Source organism: Camelus dromedarius, chromosome 16 (assembly GCF_036321535.1).
Source record: "Camelus dromedarius isolate mCamDro1 chromosome 16, mCamDro1.pat, whole genome shotgun sequence".
Lineage (NCBI taxonomy): Eukaryota > Metazoa > Chordata > Mammalia > Artiodactyla > Camelidae > Camelus > Camelus dromedarius.
Genome location: NC_087451.1, coordinates 49,209,104 through 49,227,935, shown reverse-complemented (window position 1 = coordinate 49,227,935; position 18,832 = coordinate 49,209,104). Strand labels below are relative to the sequence as shown.

General features: G+C 52.4%; 1 protein-coding gene across 1 annotated transcript in view; it reads right to left on the bottom strand.

Annotated features, from left to right (window-relative positions):
- Nucleotides 1–18,832, bottom strand: part of RAB11FIP4 (RAB11 family interacting protein 4) — a 106,851-nt gene that overhangs the window by 73,450 nt on the left and 14,569 nt on the right. Inside the window, exons 2-3 of the mRNA XM_031468329.2 lie at nt 5,164–5,251; nt 2,632–2,720 (exon numbers count right to left, since the gene is read on the bottom strand). Of these exons, the coding sequence (XP_031324189.2) occupies nt 2,632–2,720; nt 5,164–5,251 (177 nt within the window). The remainder of the gene's footprint in view (nt 1–2,631; nt 2,721–5,163; nt 5,252–18,832) is intronic.

The window sequence follows — 18,832 nt, the reverse complement described above, 5'->3', positions numbered from 1 at the left end:
CCCCCTACAGGATTCATTCACATCACAGGATCTGGGGCCTCCAGGCCTTCACAGCCCCTCACCATAGGAGTCCCCTAGCCTAGCAGGCTGGCCTTTGAACTGTCCCCCTCCCAGCACTCAGGAGCCCATGGCAAGGAACAGAGCCCCGGTTACCCACACTGCCCACCTGTCTAGTGGGCTCACAACCAAGGCTGCGCAGTGTGTCCAGTGATCGTCAGCCACCTTGCTGGGCTCTGGCCACCTGAGCCACCTGTAAGGACCAGACCTACATGGAGGGCAGAAAAGACTTCACCGGGAGGGGCTCACACCAAAAGTCCCGAGAGAGGAGAGGAGAGGGGCGACAAGGTTGCTGAGATTAGACTGACCTGATCTTTCTGCTTTTCTGTAATCTCTAGATTTCGTATTCTGGAAAAAATCATCTTGCTTTAAAAAGAAGAGTGCTCTCTTGGAGGCTGACTCCTCCAGGAGTATTTCTCTCCTTTTCTCCACCTGCCAGTGTGGACGGCCTACTGTGGAGGCCATGAAAGCAGCCCATGGCTGCAGGAACCGGACCCAGCCCTGTCGCTGCTGGCTAGTGGGGAAGCCCGGCCAGGGCTCCACCCTGACCTTCAGCCCCTCACGAGTCAGCTTTTAGTTTGATGTAATTTTGAAACATCGGTATCCAAAGGTAAAAGAAAGATGCAGACTGCAACTTCAGTACTGTTTCTCCTACTCATCTCCCAGACACCACACGTGGAGGAAGGTAATTCTCACGTATCAGCAGTCTGTTTTCTCATTGAATTTTCACAGGACTGGTAGGCAAGCCCCCTTTGACAGCTGAGGAAACTGAGGCTCAAAAGAGTGGAGAGTGACTTGCCTGGGTTTGCAGGGCTAGTCAGTGGCTGAAGTGGGGTGTAGACCCTGTTCTGAAGGGCGCCACCGCCCACCTCCTTACCCTGCTTCCTGTTCAATACACGAAGGGTCCACTCCCAAAACCTCATGGGACACTCAGTGTTTGTCTTGTACCCAGGGTCCTCTGCTCTGGTCCTGGTCCCATGAGTTAGGCCCAAATGCATCTTCACCCTATATCCTCAAGGCAGGCCAGAGCCCTCACTGCTGGCCTCTGTGCCTGCCTGGAGCCCAGCTCTCTTCACTCATCCCAGGGCACAGCACCCTGGGGTCCAACAACCTGACCCCTACCTTGGAGGCTCTGGCCTATACCTGGTCTCTGCCTGGCTTTGGTCTCTGCCACCTTGAGCCTTGGCCTTCTCTGACACCATTTTGCTGGGCAGCCCTGGGCATTATGACCCTCTGTAGGGACCCCCTCACCCAGTCCCAGCCCTGACCCCACCACCCAGCTGGACTCCAATAGGTAGGTGTTCCACTGGCCAAAGTAACCTCTGGGGTCCTGGTCTCTTTCAGCTATAGAAAATAGTCATTTTGGGGTCCAGATGAGGCACCAACCAGAGTTGAGGAAGAGGTTTCGGAGATGGCCTGGATAAGAAACCAAGATAATTCTCTTCCAGCTCTGGGGTGTCTCAGCTGGAAAGGCCCTCAGACTGTCAACCCAGGCATCTTAACCTATTTGTCTGTAGGACGCAGCTGCAAGGGTTTGGAAAAATGGTCCAAGTTTTCTAATAAACAAACCATTAGGTGATGATGACAGTAAAACAGTAAAACTGTGGCCTTTGTCCCACTTCCAGGAGCAGAGCTTTTAAAACCTTGAGAACTTCCTGAGTGATAGGAGTGATTGTGATTATTCGTAAGGAGCCCCTTTCAAACACACCTGAGTCCATGCTAATGCGGTGACTCAGGTGGGGCCCCCAGGGGGGCCTCAGGAGGGGGCTGGTCATCAGAAGGACCAAACCAGTGATTCCACATTGGGCACTTTCAGGCCCGCCCACCCCCACCTCCAGGAGGCGAGAGGGCTGGAGATGGTCCTAGAAACTCTAGAACAATGAGCTCCAGTGTTTCTGGGTTGGTGAGCACACTGCTTGCTGGGAAGTGGTGGCCCTGGAGAGGCCCCTCCCCCATACCTGGCCCTGGGCAGCTTTCCTGAATTGTGTCCCTTATAATAAGCAATAATTGTAAATCTAGTGTTTTCCTGAGCTCTGTGAGTTTTTCTAGTGAACTACTGAACCTGAGGGGGGTCGTGGGAACCCTCGCATTTGTAGTTGGCCTGACAGAAGTGCAGAGCCCTTCTGGGCACCCCCTTTGTGGCTGTCCCCAATGTCTTGTGGGACTGAGTCTCTGATCCTGGGGTCTGCACTAACTCTGGGCAGTAGCATCAGAAGTGAATTGAATTCCCAGACACCCAGTTGGTGTCGAAGAAAAGAGAATTGTTACCCTGCTTGCTATTGACCTCAAGTCTACCACTTTCCTTCTGGGACTCAGTTTCCCCTTGGGATCACAGGGCAGAGTAAAGGTGCTCTGTGAGGACCCCCAGCCCCCACACCCTCTGCTGTGGCTTCCTAAGGGGCCGCAGTGCACTGGTTCCAAAATCTATTCCTTGACTTCAAAGCCAAAGGACACTCAGAGAGGGCTCTGGGGCCTCCCTGACACGAGAAAGGTGAAGCAAAGGCAAGAAGACCAAGAAGGGCAAGATAGGCGGCGGGAGGCTCCCACCCCTGCCCAGGAGGCCGCCCTGCTCACCTGCTCCACGCAGTCTGGGATCTCGGGCGCGCAGGGCAGCGTCCCGGCGCTCTCCATGGACAGCACGTCCTTCAGCAGCTCCTCGCACCCTGCGGAAGGACGACAGGCAGACCTTGAGGGGCAGAGCTTCAGCCCGGCCTGGTAGCTCTGCCTCTGATGAACCAGCCTTGGGAGGGTAGGTCTGCGGGAAGGCAGATGCCCCACATCACCAAGACACCAGCTGCTCATTCTAGGCAAAGATGGGGCACCCAGTCTATGGAGAAGCCAGTCCAGGGATCGGTAGAGGGAGCTGATTCAAGCCCTTGTCCTCCAGACGTTCTGCCACTGGGACTAACCCCAACAGGGAACACACAGATGAGTGACTCCCAAATGCAGAGGGAAGACAAAGATAATCAAGGAGGCCTTCCTGGAGGAAGGGACATAAGACCATACTCCCTGCCTGGATCACAGGGACTCCTAACACATGCACTCTGAGGCTGTGAGGCTGAGGCTCTCTGCAGCCCTGCAAACTCCACAACACCTAGCCACGCTCAGGAAGGATCCACCTCTTGCTGACTCATTACACAGGTGGCCCCCCTCCCCTGAGCAAATGCCTCCAAATCATATTGGACAAAGGAGGTGTAATATTGTGATTTATAAGAAATACATATTTGGCCTTCATCCACAGTTCCTGACTCACAGCTCCAAAAATCCCTGGAATTTCCTAAGGGTTGAGCGTGACAAAAGGTGGTTTTTTTATGTTACAGAAGTGACTTTTGGACCCACCTAAGGATGGAGGCTGGTTGTCAGGATAACCAACCAGGTGATTAGAGGGCTGGAACTTTCAGTCCCACCTCCTGACCTCCGACCTCCAAGGAGGGCCTGGAGGTAGAATCAATGGCCAATGTGCAGTGATTTGATTGATCGTGACTAGAATGCAGTCTCCACAAAACCCCAGAAGGACTGGGTTTGGAGAGCTTCTGGGTTGGTGAACATGTGGAGATCTGGGGAGAGTGGTGCCCTCGGAGAGGGCATGGGAGCTCTGCACCCAGACCCTGCCCTGTGTACCTCTTCCATCTGGCGTCCCCGAGTTACATCCTTTTACAGTAAACCAGAAATCTAGTAAGTAAAATGTTTCTCTGAGTTCTGCCAGCTGCTCTAGCAAATCAATCCAATCCAAAGAGGGGGTCATGGGAACCTCTGATTTATAGCCAGCTGGTCAGAAGCGCAGGTGACCTGGGCTTGTAACTGGCGTCTGAAGTGGCGGTGAGGGAGTAGTCCTGTAGGACTGAACCCTTAACTAGTGGGACCTGACGCTGTCTCTGGGTAGATGGTGTCAGAATCGAGCTGAATTCTCCTCGGACACCCTGTGGGTTTGATTTGTTGGTTGCTGTCGGGGGAACCCTCCACACATAGGAATTGGTCTCAGAACAGCAAAGAGGAGATCAAACCTGCAGAGTGCCAGCACGGGCACGTGACAGGCACGGTTAGCAGCGGCCCTGCTGAGTCTGACGACTCCATTCAGAAACCTTTACTGGGGCTGCGGTGAGCAGGCCCCCCAACTTCTCAGCTCACTTCTCTCTGCCCCTCATGTCAATGGAAGTAATTGTGCTCCCTTCCCACCCTCCCAGACTCTGAGGGACCCCCCCCCCAACCCCCGGCCACCCAGGAAAGGCTTCGTCCTGCTCTGACCCACTCAGACATGGAAACACGGCATCCATCAAAGTAACTGAGGGCCTCTGGGTGCCCAGACGTCAACTGTGTTCTCCCCACAGGCTCGTGACAGGAACCACTTTCTCCAGAAAGAGTGCAGTACTGAGAGTGGCCACACTTGATTCCTGCGGGTCTCTCACAACTGCCTTTGAATTGGGGGAACAGGGGGGGATTTTATGTTGCTTATTTATTTATTTAATGGAGCTACTGGGCATTGAACCCGGGACCCCGTGCACGCTAAGCACGCGTTCTATCCACCCACCCCCTCTACAATATTGCCCTCTTTAAAGGGAAGAAAGGGAGGAAGCAGGAGGAGTTAGAGAGAGGGGTAAGAAACAAAGGAAGGAAACTTGGAAGGGAGGCAGGGAGGGAGGTGAGGAGACCAGCTCGGTCCAGGTTTGCCCAGAACCATCCTGGTTTTAAAACGGGAAGTCCCATGTCCTGGGAAACCTCTCAGGAGCCTGACTGTCCTTGAGGGAGATGGAGGCCGAGAGAGGAAAGGAAAGCAAAGAGGGAGCCTTTCTCAGGACGGGGACAGACAACAGAAGGGCAGAAATGATGTCCGGCCAGTCCAGCCAAGCCTGGCTCTGGACGTGGGACCTCAAGGCAGAGGTTCAGAGACACCCACAGGCCCTCCATGGTGGGGGCAGCTGTGAGAGCCTCAGACCTGTCCCCTCGGCCCCCCTGGGGAGTCGGGGGCAGAACCCACTTCTGGAACTCATCCTGGGCTCCTGGGAACCCCGTAGAAAGGAATGGGAGATGCAATCCAAGCCATGTCAGCCTCCCCAGCTGGACAGGATCTGGGGAGCCCCTGGGACCCCCTCCCCCAGAAGACCTCACCTTTCATGGCGAAAACGCCTCTGCAAAAGTCCTTAAAGTTGATTCTCCCCAGGTCGTTGGGATCCAAATACTTCACGAGTTTTTCTACCTGTGGGAAGGAAGGAGGGACAAGTGTGAGGCCCCCAGAGACACCTCAGCAGGCTCCCGGAGCTGGGGTGAGGTTGGCCAGGGTGGCCAGGATGGAGGGAGGGCTTGTCAACTGAGCCAAGGGGATGCCAGCGGTCCCCTTCTAGCCCTCTGCCCCTCAGCCTGGGTCAGCATCAGCCCCAGACAGAGGTGGCACCACTTTGTTCTGAGGTCAACAGACAGCACAAGAGAGGAAAAGCAAATCTGTCACCGCGGTGCTCAGAACATGGGTTTGTTTGGGCTGAGCTTCTGTCTCCAAGTCACTCCTGCAAAGACCGGCACATAGAAAACAAACACTCAATTTTCACTTAGTGGTTTCTTTCATACAAAATACAAACTCATCACCGAAACTCTAGAAAAGAGAATGGCTCAAAACCCCATCTCTTCCCACTCTTCTTTAAAACACATCATTTTAACTCCCTCCCTTCTTTTTTTTTTTTTTTTTTTTTTTTGGCGTTTTATAGTTTTGAGACACCCTTGATCAAGTTCCCCTTTGTCTACAGGGAGGAAATAAGTTTGTCACATTTGTGTCCATTATTTTAAAATTACTCATTACAAATTAAAGTTTAAGGCAAAACCAAGTATGGTCAAAATTGGCAGCTCCATCTGCAGGGCTGTGCAGGCGGACACCAGGGGCATTTCCAGGTCTCGATCTAGGTGCCAGCTACACAGTGAAGACTCACTGAGCTGTCCACTTGTGGCCAGTGCACTTTTCTGTCCTATCTGTACCTTATACTTCAATAAAAAGTGTCAAAAAAAAAAAACTCGTAAATAAGGTTTAGCCCAAAGGAATCAGTCATTCCTGATGCTGGAAAGGTTCTCCCCTGCTCAACAGTACATCAGAAGTACCTTCCCACCCTGCCTGGTGGGTACCACCTTCATTTTTAGTGGTTATAAAATATTCTGCCCCTTGGATATACCTTCATTTACTTAACCACCCCAACAGTTGGGCATTTTGGTTATTTCCAACTTTTTGCTATTACAATTCATCTTTGGGGGGTTCTACAGCTGTGTGGATGACCCACGGATTCCCGGCCTTTCAGATCCTTGACTTCCTGCTGCCAGTAACTTTCCTTCCACATCCCACTTCAGCCACCAAGTCCCCTGGCCACGGTGAGGACCCAGTCATCACTGTTGCTTGTCTCTCCAACATCACTCACTCAATCATCCTACTCCATGAATGCATCCTTCCTCCCTTTCCACCAAATTCCCTAACGTGGCCTATGACATCCTATGTTCTCTGGCCTCTCTAGCCAAACCTCCTGTCACTTTTTTTTCTTAAATGGAGGTACTGGGGTTTGAACCACTGAGTTATACCCTCCCCTCTCCTCCCTCTGTTTCTATCACTCACTGCATTCTAGTTACACCGGCCATCAGTCAGTTCTTCAAGCAAGCCAAGGTATTCCTGCCTCAGGGCCTTTGCACATGCTGTTTTCAGTATCTCAAATGCTCATCTGCTCTATCCATCATCTGGCAATGTCTGTTCATCCTTCAGGTTTCCATTTGTACCTCTATGAACTGTTTCTCCCCCAGACAAGCCTGTCCTGACCACTCCTATCAAATTAGGGCTTACCCTGCTGCTATTCTGTCTTGTAGCACTTTATACTTTTCCTTCAAACCGTTTGTTGTAATACATAATTATGCATTTATGATAATTTTATTAATTTGTATCTTCCCCTCTAGAAAGTAAGCTCCCTGAGGTCAAGGATCATGTCTGTTTTAATCACCACTGTATACCTTGTAGCTCCCACCATTACTAGCATATAATAGAAGCTTCATAAATTTGTTGAATAAATGAAAATAAATGGTTCTACAAGACATCTAAGTTTTTAAGACATTTGATAACAGTTGCCATACTGTTCTCTGTAAAGATGTCTCAATTTAGTCTTTGATCAGAGCAAACTGACTTCAAACTTGTGAGCTCTGGGTATTTTTTTCCTGATTTTGGTCAACGGCCAATTTTGTTAGAACTATCTTTTCTAATTAATTGGAGCCCATTCCCCCACCAACCCTGAAATTTCCAATACCTGAAATTCAGCTTCTTGATTTTTTTTTCAGAAGCCTGCTTCTAAATCAACCTGTCACTAAGTGGCAGCCCCTCCACGGCACACATGCAAACATTCATTCAACAGGTAACAGCTGGGCACCCCCTCTATGCCGGGCTCTCTGCTGGGGGCTGATGGCGGTAGTTACTGGCCCCTCTGGCTAACCACACACACAGCCACATGGACACACACGTGCACACTCTCTCATATGCTCTCACATGCTGGTGGCCAGGCACCACCCACTCCCCTCCCCACACCTGCCATAATCACCATCAGTATCCCAAGCACAGGTGGGCAAAGATGAGCCCTTTCCCAGATTCCTCTGGGGCTGGGTTACAGGTGGTGGGTGTGAAAGCTCTTGGGAAACTAGAGCACAGCACGCAGAGAACAGATTACTGCCACTGTTGTCCTGTTAATACTGTTACTGCAGACACCCTCCAGCCCACATCGCCCACCACGTGCTCTGAAGTCCAAGCCATATTAGGGGGTTCATCCATCTGCAAGGATCATGCTTCCTGCATGCCCACAGGACACTTTTCTAGCAAGGCAGTTGCAGCAGGGGTCTGAAGCCCCCTCCAATTATAGGGACACGCCCAGTGGTCTTTGAAGGATGAGCAGTGAGCAAGGGAAGACCATACGTGAGCATTCCTCCTCCCTTCCTGAGTGTGTACCTCTGACACTGCTGACACTGCTTTTCCACTCGGGTGTGAGTCTGGGGGTGAGGCGTGGACAGAGGCTGTGCCTCATGCCTCTGGGACCCCCCTGAACTTTGCACTTAGCAAGCCCTAGGGAAAGGCTGGAGGAATTCCAGGGAAGGAGGAAGGGGCTCTCTGCCAACTCCTGCCCTGGCCGGCGCCTCCTCAGCACTGCAGCTGTTCCCACCCCCCCACCCCTCCAGCCACGCAGCCTCTGACACTGCCAGGCAATGATGTGGCTTCTGAGAATAGCAATGCCCAGGTGCCACCTGCAGGGCCAAGGGGAGCCCACCTGCCCTCCCAGCTGATGTCCCGGCTCCTCTCCTCCTGCCTCCCCATCACTGGCATTGCAGGGAGTCTATGAAAGCAGGGATGGGCTGGGGCTCCTGGTGTTCACCCCCATAGTCCTCTCCAAGGTTAGGGGCTGTGCATTAATTATCTCTGATGCGAGTCAAGGGCAGAGTCGCCACCGAGTGTTGAATGGCTGATGTGGAGACCCAACCTCAAATCCACATAAGGGGCAGCAGGCTGTGGATTCAGATTCCATGATCCATGGAGTCCGTAACTTCCCGGGGCTGGGAGACACTGGTGGGCCAGGCTGTCTATCCCCTGCCTCCATGGAAAGCCAACCAGGAGCAGAGGTGCCAGGGTGCTTGATGACAGGCAGATAGATGGGATCTCAGGGCTACTGCGAAGTCCCCGGAACACCCCTGCACTGTGAGTCCGGGATTCGCACTGGGCACTTCAAAGAGCAGAGGTTCCAGAAAGCAGTGGGTGTGAACGTGACGTGTCAACCGCTGTGCAGCCCTTTAGAAGACGGGCAGTGTTCACCAAGGTCTTGCTGTGAACTCTGGTCAGACTAGTCTCACCTGACCCCCAGAACAATCTTAACAGTAGCTACTATCATAGTCCCCCATGTTACAGCTGAGGAAACTGAGGCTCAGACACTGAGAGGCTAAGACATTGAGACAGTCCCTGCAGTGGTAATTCTTCCTGACCCAGGTCCCGCTGACCCGAGTATCGGCCTCTGAACCCTATTTCCTTCCGCAGAGGCAGGCTCTTGCCAGGCTGTCTGCACCAAAGTGTGTTTCAATCTCTTGTCCCATAGTGTATGGAAGGGGCTTTTCCCGCCACAGCTGGAACCTCTCACCTGGATCACCAAGAGTCTTAACCTTCCTGGACACCAGAAACCTTTTGCCAGCAGCCCCCAGGGGTGCGTTCATCTGACCCAGCCCTTGGTTTTACAAACAGGGAAGCCATGTTCCAGGGAAGGCAAGGGATTTGCTCAAGGTCACATGGCGGTGAGTGCAGCAGATAACCACCCCATGGGGTCTTGGTGGTGAACCAGGGCCCCTGGCGCTGGGCCCGCCGGGGGCTGGGCCACACACCACGCAGGGCCAGGCTGTCCTCCCAGGGAGGAGGGCTGGGCACCCCGGGCCAGGCGGGGGCTGCAGGAGCAGCTGTCCTTGCTGAAACACACACAGCTGGGCCGCTCAGCTGGCTGCCGGGGAAACTGGTTGTTTCCCTGGCAGTAAAATATTGATCTCTCCTTTTTTGGGCCACTCAATTACCAGGCTTCCCCTTCTATTTCTGTTGCCTTTCTCCGCTCATTCCCCCGGGTCGCATCTCTTCCAGCTCAGCTCAGATGTTCAGCGCTTCACTGCCGCCACCCTCTGACTGATCACCAGCCAGATCTTCCCTGAGCCTGTGCCCAGCCACCCACACCTCCCTCATTTTGACATCTGCAAGCCAGACGGACTCAAGCAAGTCATTATCTGAACAAGGGAGATAAGCTGGCTCAGTCTGCGGGCCTAATAAATGTTAGCCATTAAATTATTAATCAAACAAATGCTCAGTAACTCCTCCTTTGTGCCAAGCTGGCTCTAAGCACTCCACACACATGAACTCATCAAATCCTCACAACCACCTCAGAAGTAGATACTACCCTTCTTCCCATAGCTCAGGAAGGCTGTCATTCAGGGTCAAGGTCACACAGCTAGTAAGAGGCAGAGCTGGGATTTGAACACAGGAATGATAATTATTATCATTTCTACTAACATAATAATAATCACTATGATCATTATCACAAGTTTGGGCCTTGCTCTGACCAGAGAAAGAATAAATTTGTACTATGTTCTCTTTTAACCTAGGAAAACTGGGTCCAGAGGACCTCTGCTTAAGAATTTGAATATTTAAAGGAAAATGTGTCATGTCAAACGTGTTGACAAGCACAGGTCTCTCACTTGCATACCAAATGCAGCTCACAAAATTTTTAAATGAAATGCCAAGATCCCAAACACCTCTGGTTCAGGTTAGGATGGAGTCAGTACACAGCACTCGGTCTCTTCCACTGAGTATCAGCAAAAGCTCTGGACAGACCACATAAAGCAACTACATGACACCTCTGAAAAGTGGAGAGGAGCAGGCAAACTGGAAGAAAAAGTAAAACTTGAAGTCAAAAATAAACAATCAATCTTGAAGTAAGATGACTATGGTGGTAAATTCCCTGATTTATTTTTCTCGCCTATGTTCCAGCCCAGACTCAGGTAGCTCAAACCCCAGAACCACACAGCAGGTGTGAACAGAAAAAGCTCCCAAAGAAACTCTCTCTTTTTTGGTGAGAGGCCAGGGAAGGGCGTTGTTTGGGGACAGAGAGTGGAAGAAAGGCCTTTTTTTTTTTTTTTTTTTTCAATCCTTTTCCCAGCCCTACTCCAAGGCAAGATCCAGGCTCAGAGGTGGGTGCTCACAGTAGCCGCAGCAGCCAGGCAGGCACCTAAAACTCTGAGAGAAGGAAAATCTTTCTCTGTGGAATGAGAAACTAGGAAAAAGGGTCCCTGTGGTCAAAATGGGGAGGGAGATTCCTGCTATTTGTTTCTCTCTTTTTCCTCTCACCACTGCACCCTGCAGGTAGACCAGTCATGGGAGGCATGAAACGGCACAGGGTGGCCAAGACCTCAGATTTCTGACTAGAAGACCAGGAAAAGGGGCCCCTGGGAGCTGGAGGTGAGGGGTTTGGGGGAGAGATGACAGAGAGGAGAAAGCTTGAGATTAGGACCCCCTAAGTTGTATTTGAAGTCCTGGGCCCACTCTTGAGCTGCACATACGTGGAACTAACCCAAAACAGCACTTGAAAGGCTTTGAGAACTGACCTGACACTGGGACTATAGCTCAGCAGGCAGGTTGGGACCTGAGGCTTCAACCTAATTGGGCTGATTTCCTGATTAAAAAAACAAACACAGATTAATATTCTTCAGAGGATTTTTAACAGGACCCAGAGTCTCATAATATAATATTCAGAATGTCCAGGACACATTCCAAAATTACTTGACATGCAAAGAAACAGGAAAAGCTCAACAGTGCACAAAAGATACTCAGTAAATAACAACCCCAAGATGACCCAGATGTGATCATTAGTAAACAGAGACTTTAAAGCAGTTATAATCACATTCGATGAAGGAAGGGTGAACACTCCTAAAATAAATGGAAATCTAGAAATTCTCAGCGGAAAAATAGAAGCTGTAAGAAAGAACTGAATGGAAATTTTGGAATGGAAAAATACAAGAAATGAAACATTAAAAATTCACTGGATAAGATCAGTAGCAGAATGGAGATGACAGTAAAAGACAGTTGGTGAACTTGAAAATAGAACAATAGAAATGATCTAATCTGAACAAGGAAAATTACCAAAGATCAAGAGCAACATTACATAAAAGGGCCAGCTCACTAAGAAGACATAACAATGCTAAATGCACATGCACCTAACAACAGAGCTTCAAAACACATGAAGCAAAAACTAATAGAACTGAAAGGAGAAACAGACAAATTGACGATTTCTATTGGATACTTCAGTACTTCTCTCCAGTAATCAACAGAACTAGTTAGATGGAAAATCAACAAGGATATAAAAGACCTGACCAACACCATTAACCAGTTTAACCTAATTGATATTTATAGAACTCACTCAATAATAGTATACATATTATTTTCACATGCACATGGAACATTCACCAAGACAGATCATATCCTGGGGCCACTGGGGCAAAAGTCAACAAGTTTAAAAGAATTAAATTATATAAAGTATGTGCTCTGTACAATAGCCAAGATGTGGAAACAGCCTAAATGTCCATCAACAGATGACTGGATAAAGAAGATGTGGTATATTTATACAATGGAATACTATTCAGCCATAAAAACTGACAATATAACGCTATTTGCAGCAGCATGGATGTTCCTGGAGAATGTCATTCTAAGTGAAGTAAGCCAGAAAGAGAAAGAAAAATACCACATGAGATCGCTCATATGCGGAATCTAAAAAAAAAAAAACCATAAATACAAAACAGAAACAGACTCCCTGGGGCAGGCCCAGAGAGGTCATGTGGCTTGCCCAAGATCACAGCATGAGTACATACTGAAGCCCCTTCACTGGCACGTGACCTGTGCAGCCACACAGGGCTAATGCTCTGTGGTCACTGTGAGTTTTAAACAAGGGGCCCCGCAGGCCCATTTGCGCTGCCCCCAGATGATGAAGCCGACCCTGAGCCCCCAGCTCCTGTCTCCTTGGGGCGCTTTGTACAACGCGCTCTCCCCTGCCCATTTGGGACAAGTCTGACTGATCCCAGGGGAGAGCCGGCTTCTGGAGGCTAGGGGTGGTCAGCCAGAGGCAGGGGTGTGGGAACTAGCAGGATCACTTTGGGACCCCTCCCTGACTATGTCTCTCTCTGGCTTTGCTGAAACTGTTGCCTGACTCCCCTCCCCTCCTTCCTGAGGATTAATGGAGAGGGCCAGTGGCTGCCTCCCCCTCCACCTCTGTGTCCTTTGTCCCATGGGGGTGGGGGTGGGGGTGGGAGCTCCAGAATATAGGGCCCCTTTGTGCGCCCTGACATCAGGCAGCTGTGCTGCCTGCGAAAGTGGATAAACAAGCTGCCCGGAGCGTGTGGCCCTGAGGCCCGAGGGGAGGGCAGGAGCCCCCTGGGGTGGCAGGAGGGGCTCACAGACTGGGGGTGGGAGGCAGCTGAATTTCAGCCTTACCCGCTGTGGCCTCCAGACCTCCTGCTGTAAGATGGGAACGACCCAGCTCTTTCTCGGAGCTGTCTTCATTGAGGACGGCGAGGAGCAAGACTTGTGAAGTGCTCAGCCTGCCGTCTAGGAAGAGCTTTCAGCTGTGAGCTGCCATCCTCGTGACTGTTACCAGGGCCATCAGACCTTCCTGATAAAGTGCAGCCTCCTTGGTGCGGCTTCCAAGCCCTTCTCCTGTTCCTCTCTCTCTGGCCTCATTTCTTAATGACAGCTTGCTTCCCACATGCCCGCCCCACCTTGCCTTCTGCACCCCAAGACCCTTGCAGGGGCTGGACCTCCTCTCCTCCCTACCCGTACACTACTCCCTTTGCTGCCCCAGACAGATGCTTCTCCACCCGCTCCCTCCCAGCAGGATACTGTCCACCTATCCTGGGATCAGGATGTCCCTGGTCCGTGTTGCTTACCCCAGGGTCCCCACAGGTGTCCCTCCAGAGAACTCTCAGCTCCAGCAGCTGCCTCACTTCCTCCAGGAGGTCTCCTCCCCAGAAGCACTTTGCAGGCAGTGTAGGCCTCGTGTAGAGGCACTCCTGGTGGTGGTCTGGTGCAGCCAAAGGCAGCACAGGGGGCGGGGGTGGGGTTGCGAAACAGCTCCCGCCAGAATGAAGGCACTTCCTGGCCTGCCCCAGGGAGTCTCAAGGAACCCTGACCCACCCCTCTTGGTGTGGCTCCCCTCTCCCTCCCGGGGCCTGTGCCTCCCCTCTTTACCTGCCCACCTTCCTTAGGCCTGCACATTCAGACAAAGAATACATTTCCTCAGCATTTAAGCCACTTTGCATTGGTTCCTGGTTCTTAAAGCTGGGGGCCTCTGACTGATGAAGAACCCCCTCCTCAAGGAGCTGCAGTGGTGATAGAGGTGGTGGGAGGGTGGCTGCGTGAATGAAATTGCCCAGTGCTTAACAGAGAGGGGCAGGGTGGCTGGCGTGCCTCTGGCCAGGTGGCCAGGAGGGTCAGTCACATGGTACCCAGGCCACTGCCTCTGGAGCTGGAAACATCTTCCTATATGAGACCCCCAACGTCCCAGTGTCACTAGGTGGCCCCTCATTCATGCCCTGGCTGCCGCTGACCAGAATCCCTTAGGCCACCCAAGAGGGCTTTGTTTGGTGTGTGAATAGGAATGAAAGGGACAGAAGCCTGGGTGGTCTCTGAGGTAAACTGGCCTATGCATCCTTCTGTCCCTCTGTCCATTCCCTCAGCAAAACGTCTCCTCAGCCCCTCAGCCTGACTGCCCTGTGGGGAGACAGACCAGCTCCCTGAAAGCTCCCCAGGGAAGGAAGAGCTGTCCTGCCGTACTTGAGACTGAAATAAAAATAGCCTAGGGCCCAGCACAAAAGTGTATAGATGACTGTTAATTCTGCCACATGCCCAGGGGCAGGATAATATCACCTCCTCCATTTACCAGCTGTGTGACCAACGGTGACTGACCCAGCCTCTCTGAGCAATGACGTCTGCCTCAAGGGGTGTTAGGATATAAGGGAAAGACACTAAGACTTAGCCTGGAACCTGGCCCAGAGCTTTCACAGGCACACTGCGCCTGGAAGCTGGTCACGAACACAAAGCGGTAAACACAGGTTATCTGCACCTGCTGAGATGGCCAGTTCTTTTATCTCTTCCTTCTACATTTTTTAATGGGTTGAATTTTAAAAATGAATTGGATCATTTTTAAACTCAGGGAAAAGAACCAAAAGAGTTTGATTGAGTCTCTTAAAAAACTACTCACAGTATCGTGAGGTTAGGTAAGACAGAATCCACCACAATGCTATCCAAATCCGGACAGGGGGGAGCCTAGAGGAACAGAGGACCTGGAGACATCCACCTGTCTCCAAGGGTGGGAAGGGCAGCCCTGACTCCTCCCCATGGTGGCAGATGCAGGGAGCTTGTCTGGGATGGGGGACGAGGGTGGCCACCTGAGCATGAGGGAGAAGGTTCTGGTTTGATGGCTTCAGTGACCAGGACTCAGAGAAACCTGCAGGTCTGGGCAGAGTTGCCCAGGGGTGCCCTCTCTCAGTCGCCCCGTGCCTACCATGGGCAGGTCCAGCACCAACTGTGTTGTGAAGAAAAGACGGAAACATGGCCCTGTTCTCTTGTAGGATGGAACAGGTACAGGAAGTACTCTCTCTGGGCTTCTGATGGGCCTGCCCAGAAGGGCTCTCACGTCAGTCAGTGTGCCTGTGAAACACCCAGCATCTTGTTTAAATGCAGATTCTGATTCAGTAGGTCTGGGGCAGGGCCTGAGAGTCTGCATTTCTAACCAGCTCCTGGGGATGCCGATACTGATGGACACTTGGAGTAGTGAGGCTCTAGGTGACCTCTAAGGACCCCCCCAGGATTGTGAAGCAGGGGTCCAAGAGGGATACAATCTCTGTATGCTGCTTGGAACTCCAGGGTGCCAGCACCAGGAGGGAGCTGGGGGCGGGCCCAAAGACAGGTGGGCTAATCCCGACACAGGTGGGTGGTAACCCCAAGTCTGTCCCGCTTCTGTGGGGAGCCTCCTGGCCATGGGGGCAGGGATCTCACCCTGGAAGGGGAGGGGCACCCGCCCCGGGACACTGCTTTCTGCAGTGGGACACAGTGCTCAAAGCCTGGTGATGGGGTGCACCTCATATCCACCACTAGCTCTGACCTCAGCGTCAGGTCCTCTGTTGGCATCTCTGATCTTCAGACTGGTCTGAAGGGCATTGCTCACTCTAGGGCTTTGGCTGATTTTAGGCCCATTACATTTAACTACTTAATGGGAGTGTTTGCTCATCAAAGGGGAGTGGCTGGTCTGTGGGAGCCGGGAACCTTGTGTCTCACCAGTGCCCCGTCCCAGGCTATGGTCCCGGGACCCCGCCTCTCCCACCCTAGTCCTCCAACACTGGCCCAGCCCCTGCTTCCAGTCACCCCACCACGGCCCCAGGTTGCCCTCCACTGGGCACTGACACTTCAACTCAAACAGAAATGCCTTCCTGCCACCCTTCCATTACCCAGAAAATGGGCCTAACAGAACATCTCATTGCCTTCTGGTGAACTGAGGTTTAGCTACTTGAAATAGCAAAATCAGGTGGTGACAACATTCCAATGTTGTTGCTGTCAACACAACAGAAGGTGGCAAATGAGAAAGAGTATGAGTTCTCAGAGCCTCACTGTGGAATTTCTAAATCGGGGCAAGGAGAAAAGCAGTCTCACCTCAAACTTACCATGGGACCCTGGACAGACACTGACCTCTCTGAGCCTCAGCCTTTTGGCCTGTGAAATGGAGCAGACAGGCCCCACCTCATACTATTCCTGTGGGGACCAAAGGAGGTTATGGATTTGAGAGCTCTTGTAAAAAAGAAAGACTTGCAGGCGTGTGTTACTGACGTCCCGTCAGCGATGGCAGGGGCCAGGCAGACAGCTACAGTGGCTACAGGAGAAGGCTGGTGTCTTGCCTACCAGGAGGTCTCTCCCTCGAAGAAACCCCAAAGGGCCTCGGCAGAGCTGCACAGCCGGCGGCCCTGGCAGAGGGCCTGGAATCCACAAGCGCCCAGGGCCTGTGAGGACCACTGCTGGGATCCTGTCTATTTCCATGGGCTTCACGGGTGTGTACCACATACTTCTGGGGACCAGGCCCAGCCGGGGATGGGGGCCACCAAGAGACCAACTGCGGTCTGGTCGCTGTGCCCAGCCAGTGAGGACAGCAGGGACCAATGTGGCCCAGCCCCTTCCCCTCACACATTTCTTTTCTAGGCAGCACAGCAGTAAAAAGCAGCGGCGAGAGGCCTCATACATGATTTACACCCTTATTTATAACGTGTGCCTCTCTCCCAGAGAAAGTGGACGGGGCGCCTGGGGCGGAGGCCCAAGGCACAGGGCCCCTGGCACCATCCTGGGAAGGACCCCCGGCACCAGAGGGACTAGGGCTGTGGCACCTGCCCACTCTCACCACACCTGCCTTCACGAGCCCTCCGAAGGGAGTGTCTCTGGCTCCATTTACTAGACCAGGGCGTGGAGGCTTAGGGGGCTCAGGGGCTTGGAGGGGCTCTCTCAGTGAGGAAGGAGGACAGCCAGCTGGGAGCCTGGCCTTCTGATCTGGAGCCTGTGCAGCCTCTAGGCAGAGGGAAGGGGAGAGTCCCAACCCAGTCATCCCAGCACAGGCCTGCTAGGTCGGGAGCTGGTGTGGAGTCTGCAGTTTCAAAGCTCCAAGACCTGGGAGGGGAATCTGCGTTGAATGGCTGGTGGACCTCACACAGGCAGGGACAGTGGCCCAGTCCTCACCCAGGGCCCTGGCATGTGCCTTGTGAGGCTGACAAGAGGGCAGTTAGGTGGCTGTGGTGGGGAAGGGGAATATTCCAGCAGCAGCAGAAGCAGAAACAGAAGGGCTTTACATCACCCCCTCCCAGGCAGACTCAGCCCACAAAGGTCACAACCTCTCCAGGGATGTGATGGGTCCCCGCTGGCCCCCTGGCTGGGCTGAGCTCCTCGAAGTCACAGCAGTCATACTGATGGAGACAAGGATACAATCAGGGGCGTCACTCAGGAGCAGTTACTACAAGCCAGGCAGTATTTCCGTGTGTTAATCCACCTACACTTCACAAGCCTGGGAAGTAGGTTCTGTTGCTACCCCCATTTCACAGATGAGGAAACTGAGGCACAGAGAGGTTACGGTCTTCCTGGGAAGTGAGAAGCAAGAATTCAAACTTCAAGAGCCTACCCTCTTTCCTGCTCTGCGATACCACTTTTGCCATTTACTCGGCAACTGGACTTGGCGCCCGTCACAGAGCAGGTGCTCACCTGTTCTTCCGCCATCATCGTCATTGTCATCAACAGCCTGGGGCCGCACCGGTGGCGGCAGCAGGTATAGCAGCAGCAGGCTACACCCAGTGCCATACTTCCTCTTCTACGGCTCCCTAAAACTAGAGAGTCCACAAAAACAACTCCCCTGTATAAAAGGCTTAGGATGCGCCAGGCACGGTGCTCAGGGCTCTGCCTCATTCTTTTCATTCCATGCTCACTGCAACCCTATGAGGACAGCATCAACGCATCCCCATTTCCCAGATGAGGCTCAAAGAAGTACAGAGACCTATCCCAGGTCACAGAGCTGGCAGGTTGGAAAGCTGAGGATTGACCTCTGACCTATCCAGCGCAGAACCTGTGTCCTTGACTACAAAATCCTGTCCCCACAACCCCTCACTGGGTGACCTCAAGAGGCAGAGAGGGCCTTGCTTCCAAATCACACGATTTCACGGTGAAGCTCAGGAGGGGCTGGAGCCCCTGGGCCTTTGGCTGGCCCACTTGTACTTCCTTTATTCACCCGGGCAGTCGTTCAGGTGACACTGTGCCTGTGTTATGGCCACACGCAGGGCGGGGTGTCACGGGCAGAGCGGTGCATGAACGCAGCTCTCTGGCCCTCGCTTTCTATTTTCCAAGAGAATCACAGAAATAAATGCCACCCCCACTCCACCCAGCTCCTCCCGGGCAGGCTAAGAGGCAGGCGTCCCACATCTGTCATTTCTCTCTGCCCGACATCAGGTTGGCAGGTGCACCCTGCTCTCCTTTGGGGAACCACACCCCTCCATTCCAGGTAGTGGCCTGCCTCTGGGGATGGGTGCCTGACCATTCCTGGCCAATCAGACCCTCCCCTCCCAGGCGTAATTCTTTGCCTCAACTGGGAAAACAACAAACATCATTAAAACACTGAGTAGATGTTGGGAAGACATGTGGTACAATTTACCATCTGGTCTTGAAATAACATTCTGACAAAAGGAGAAT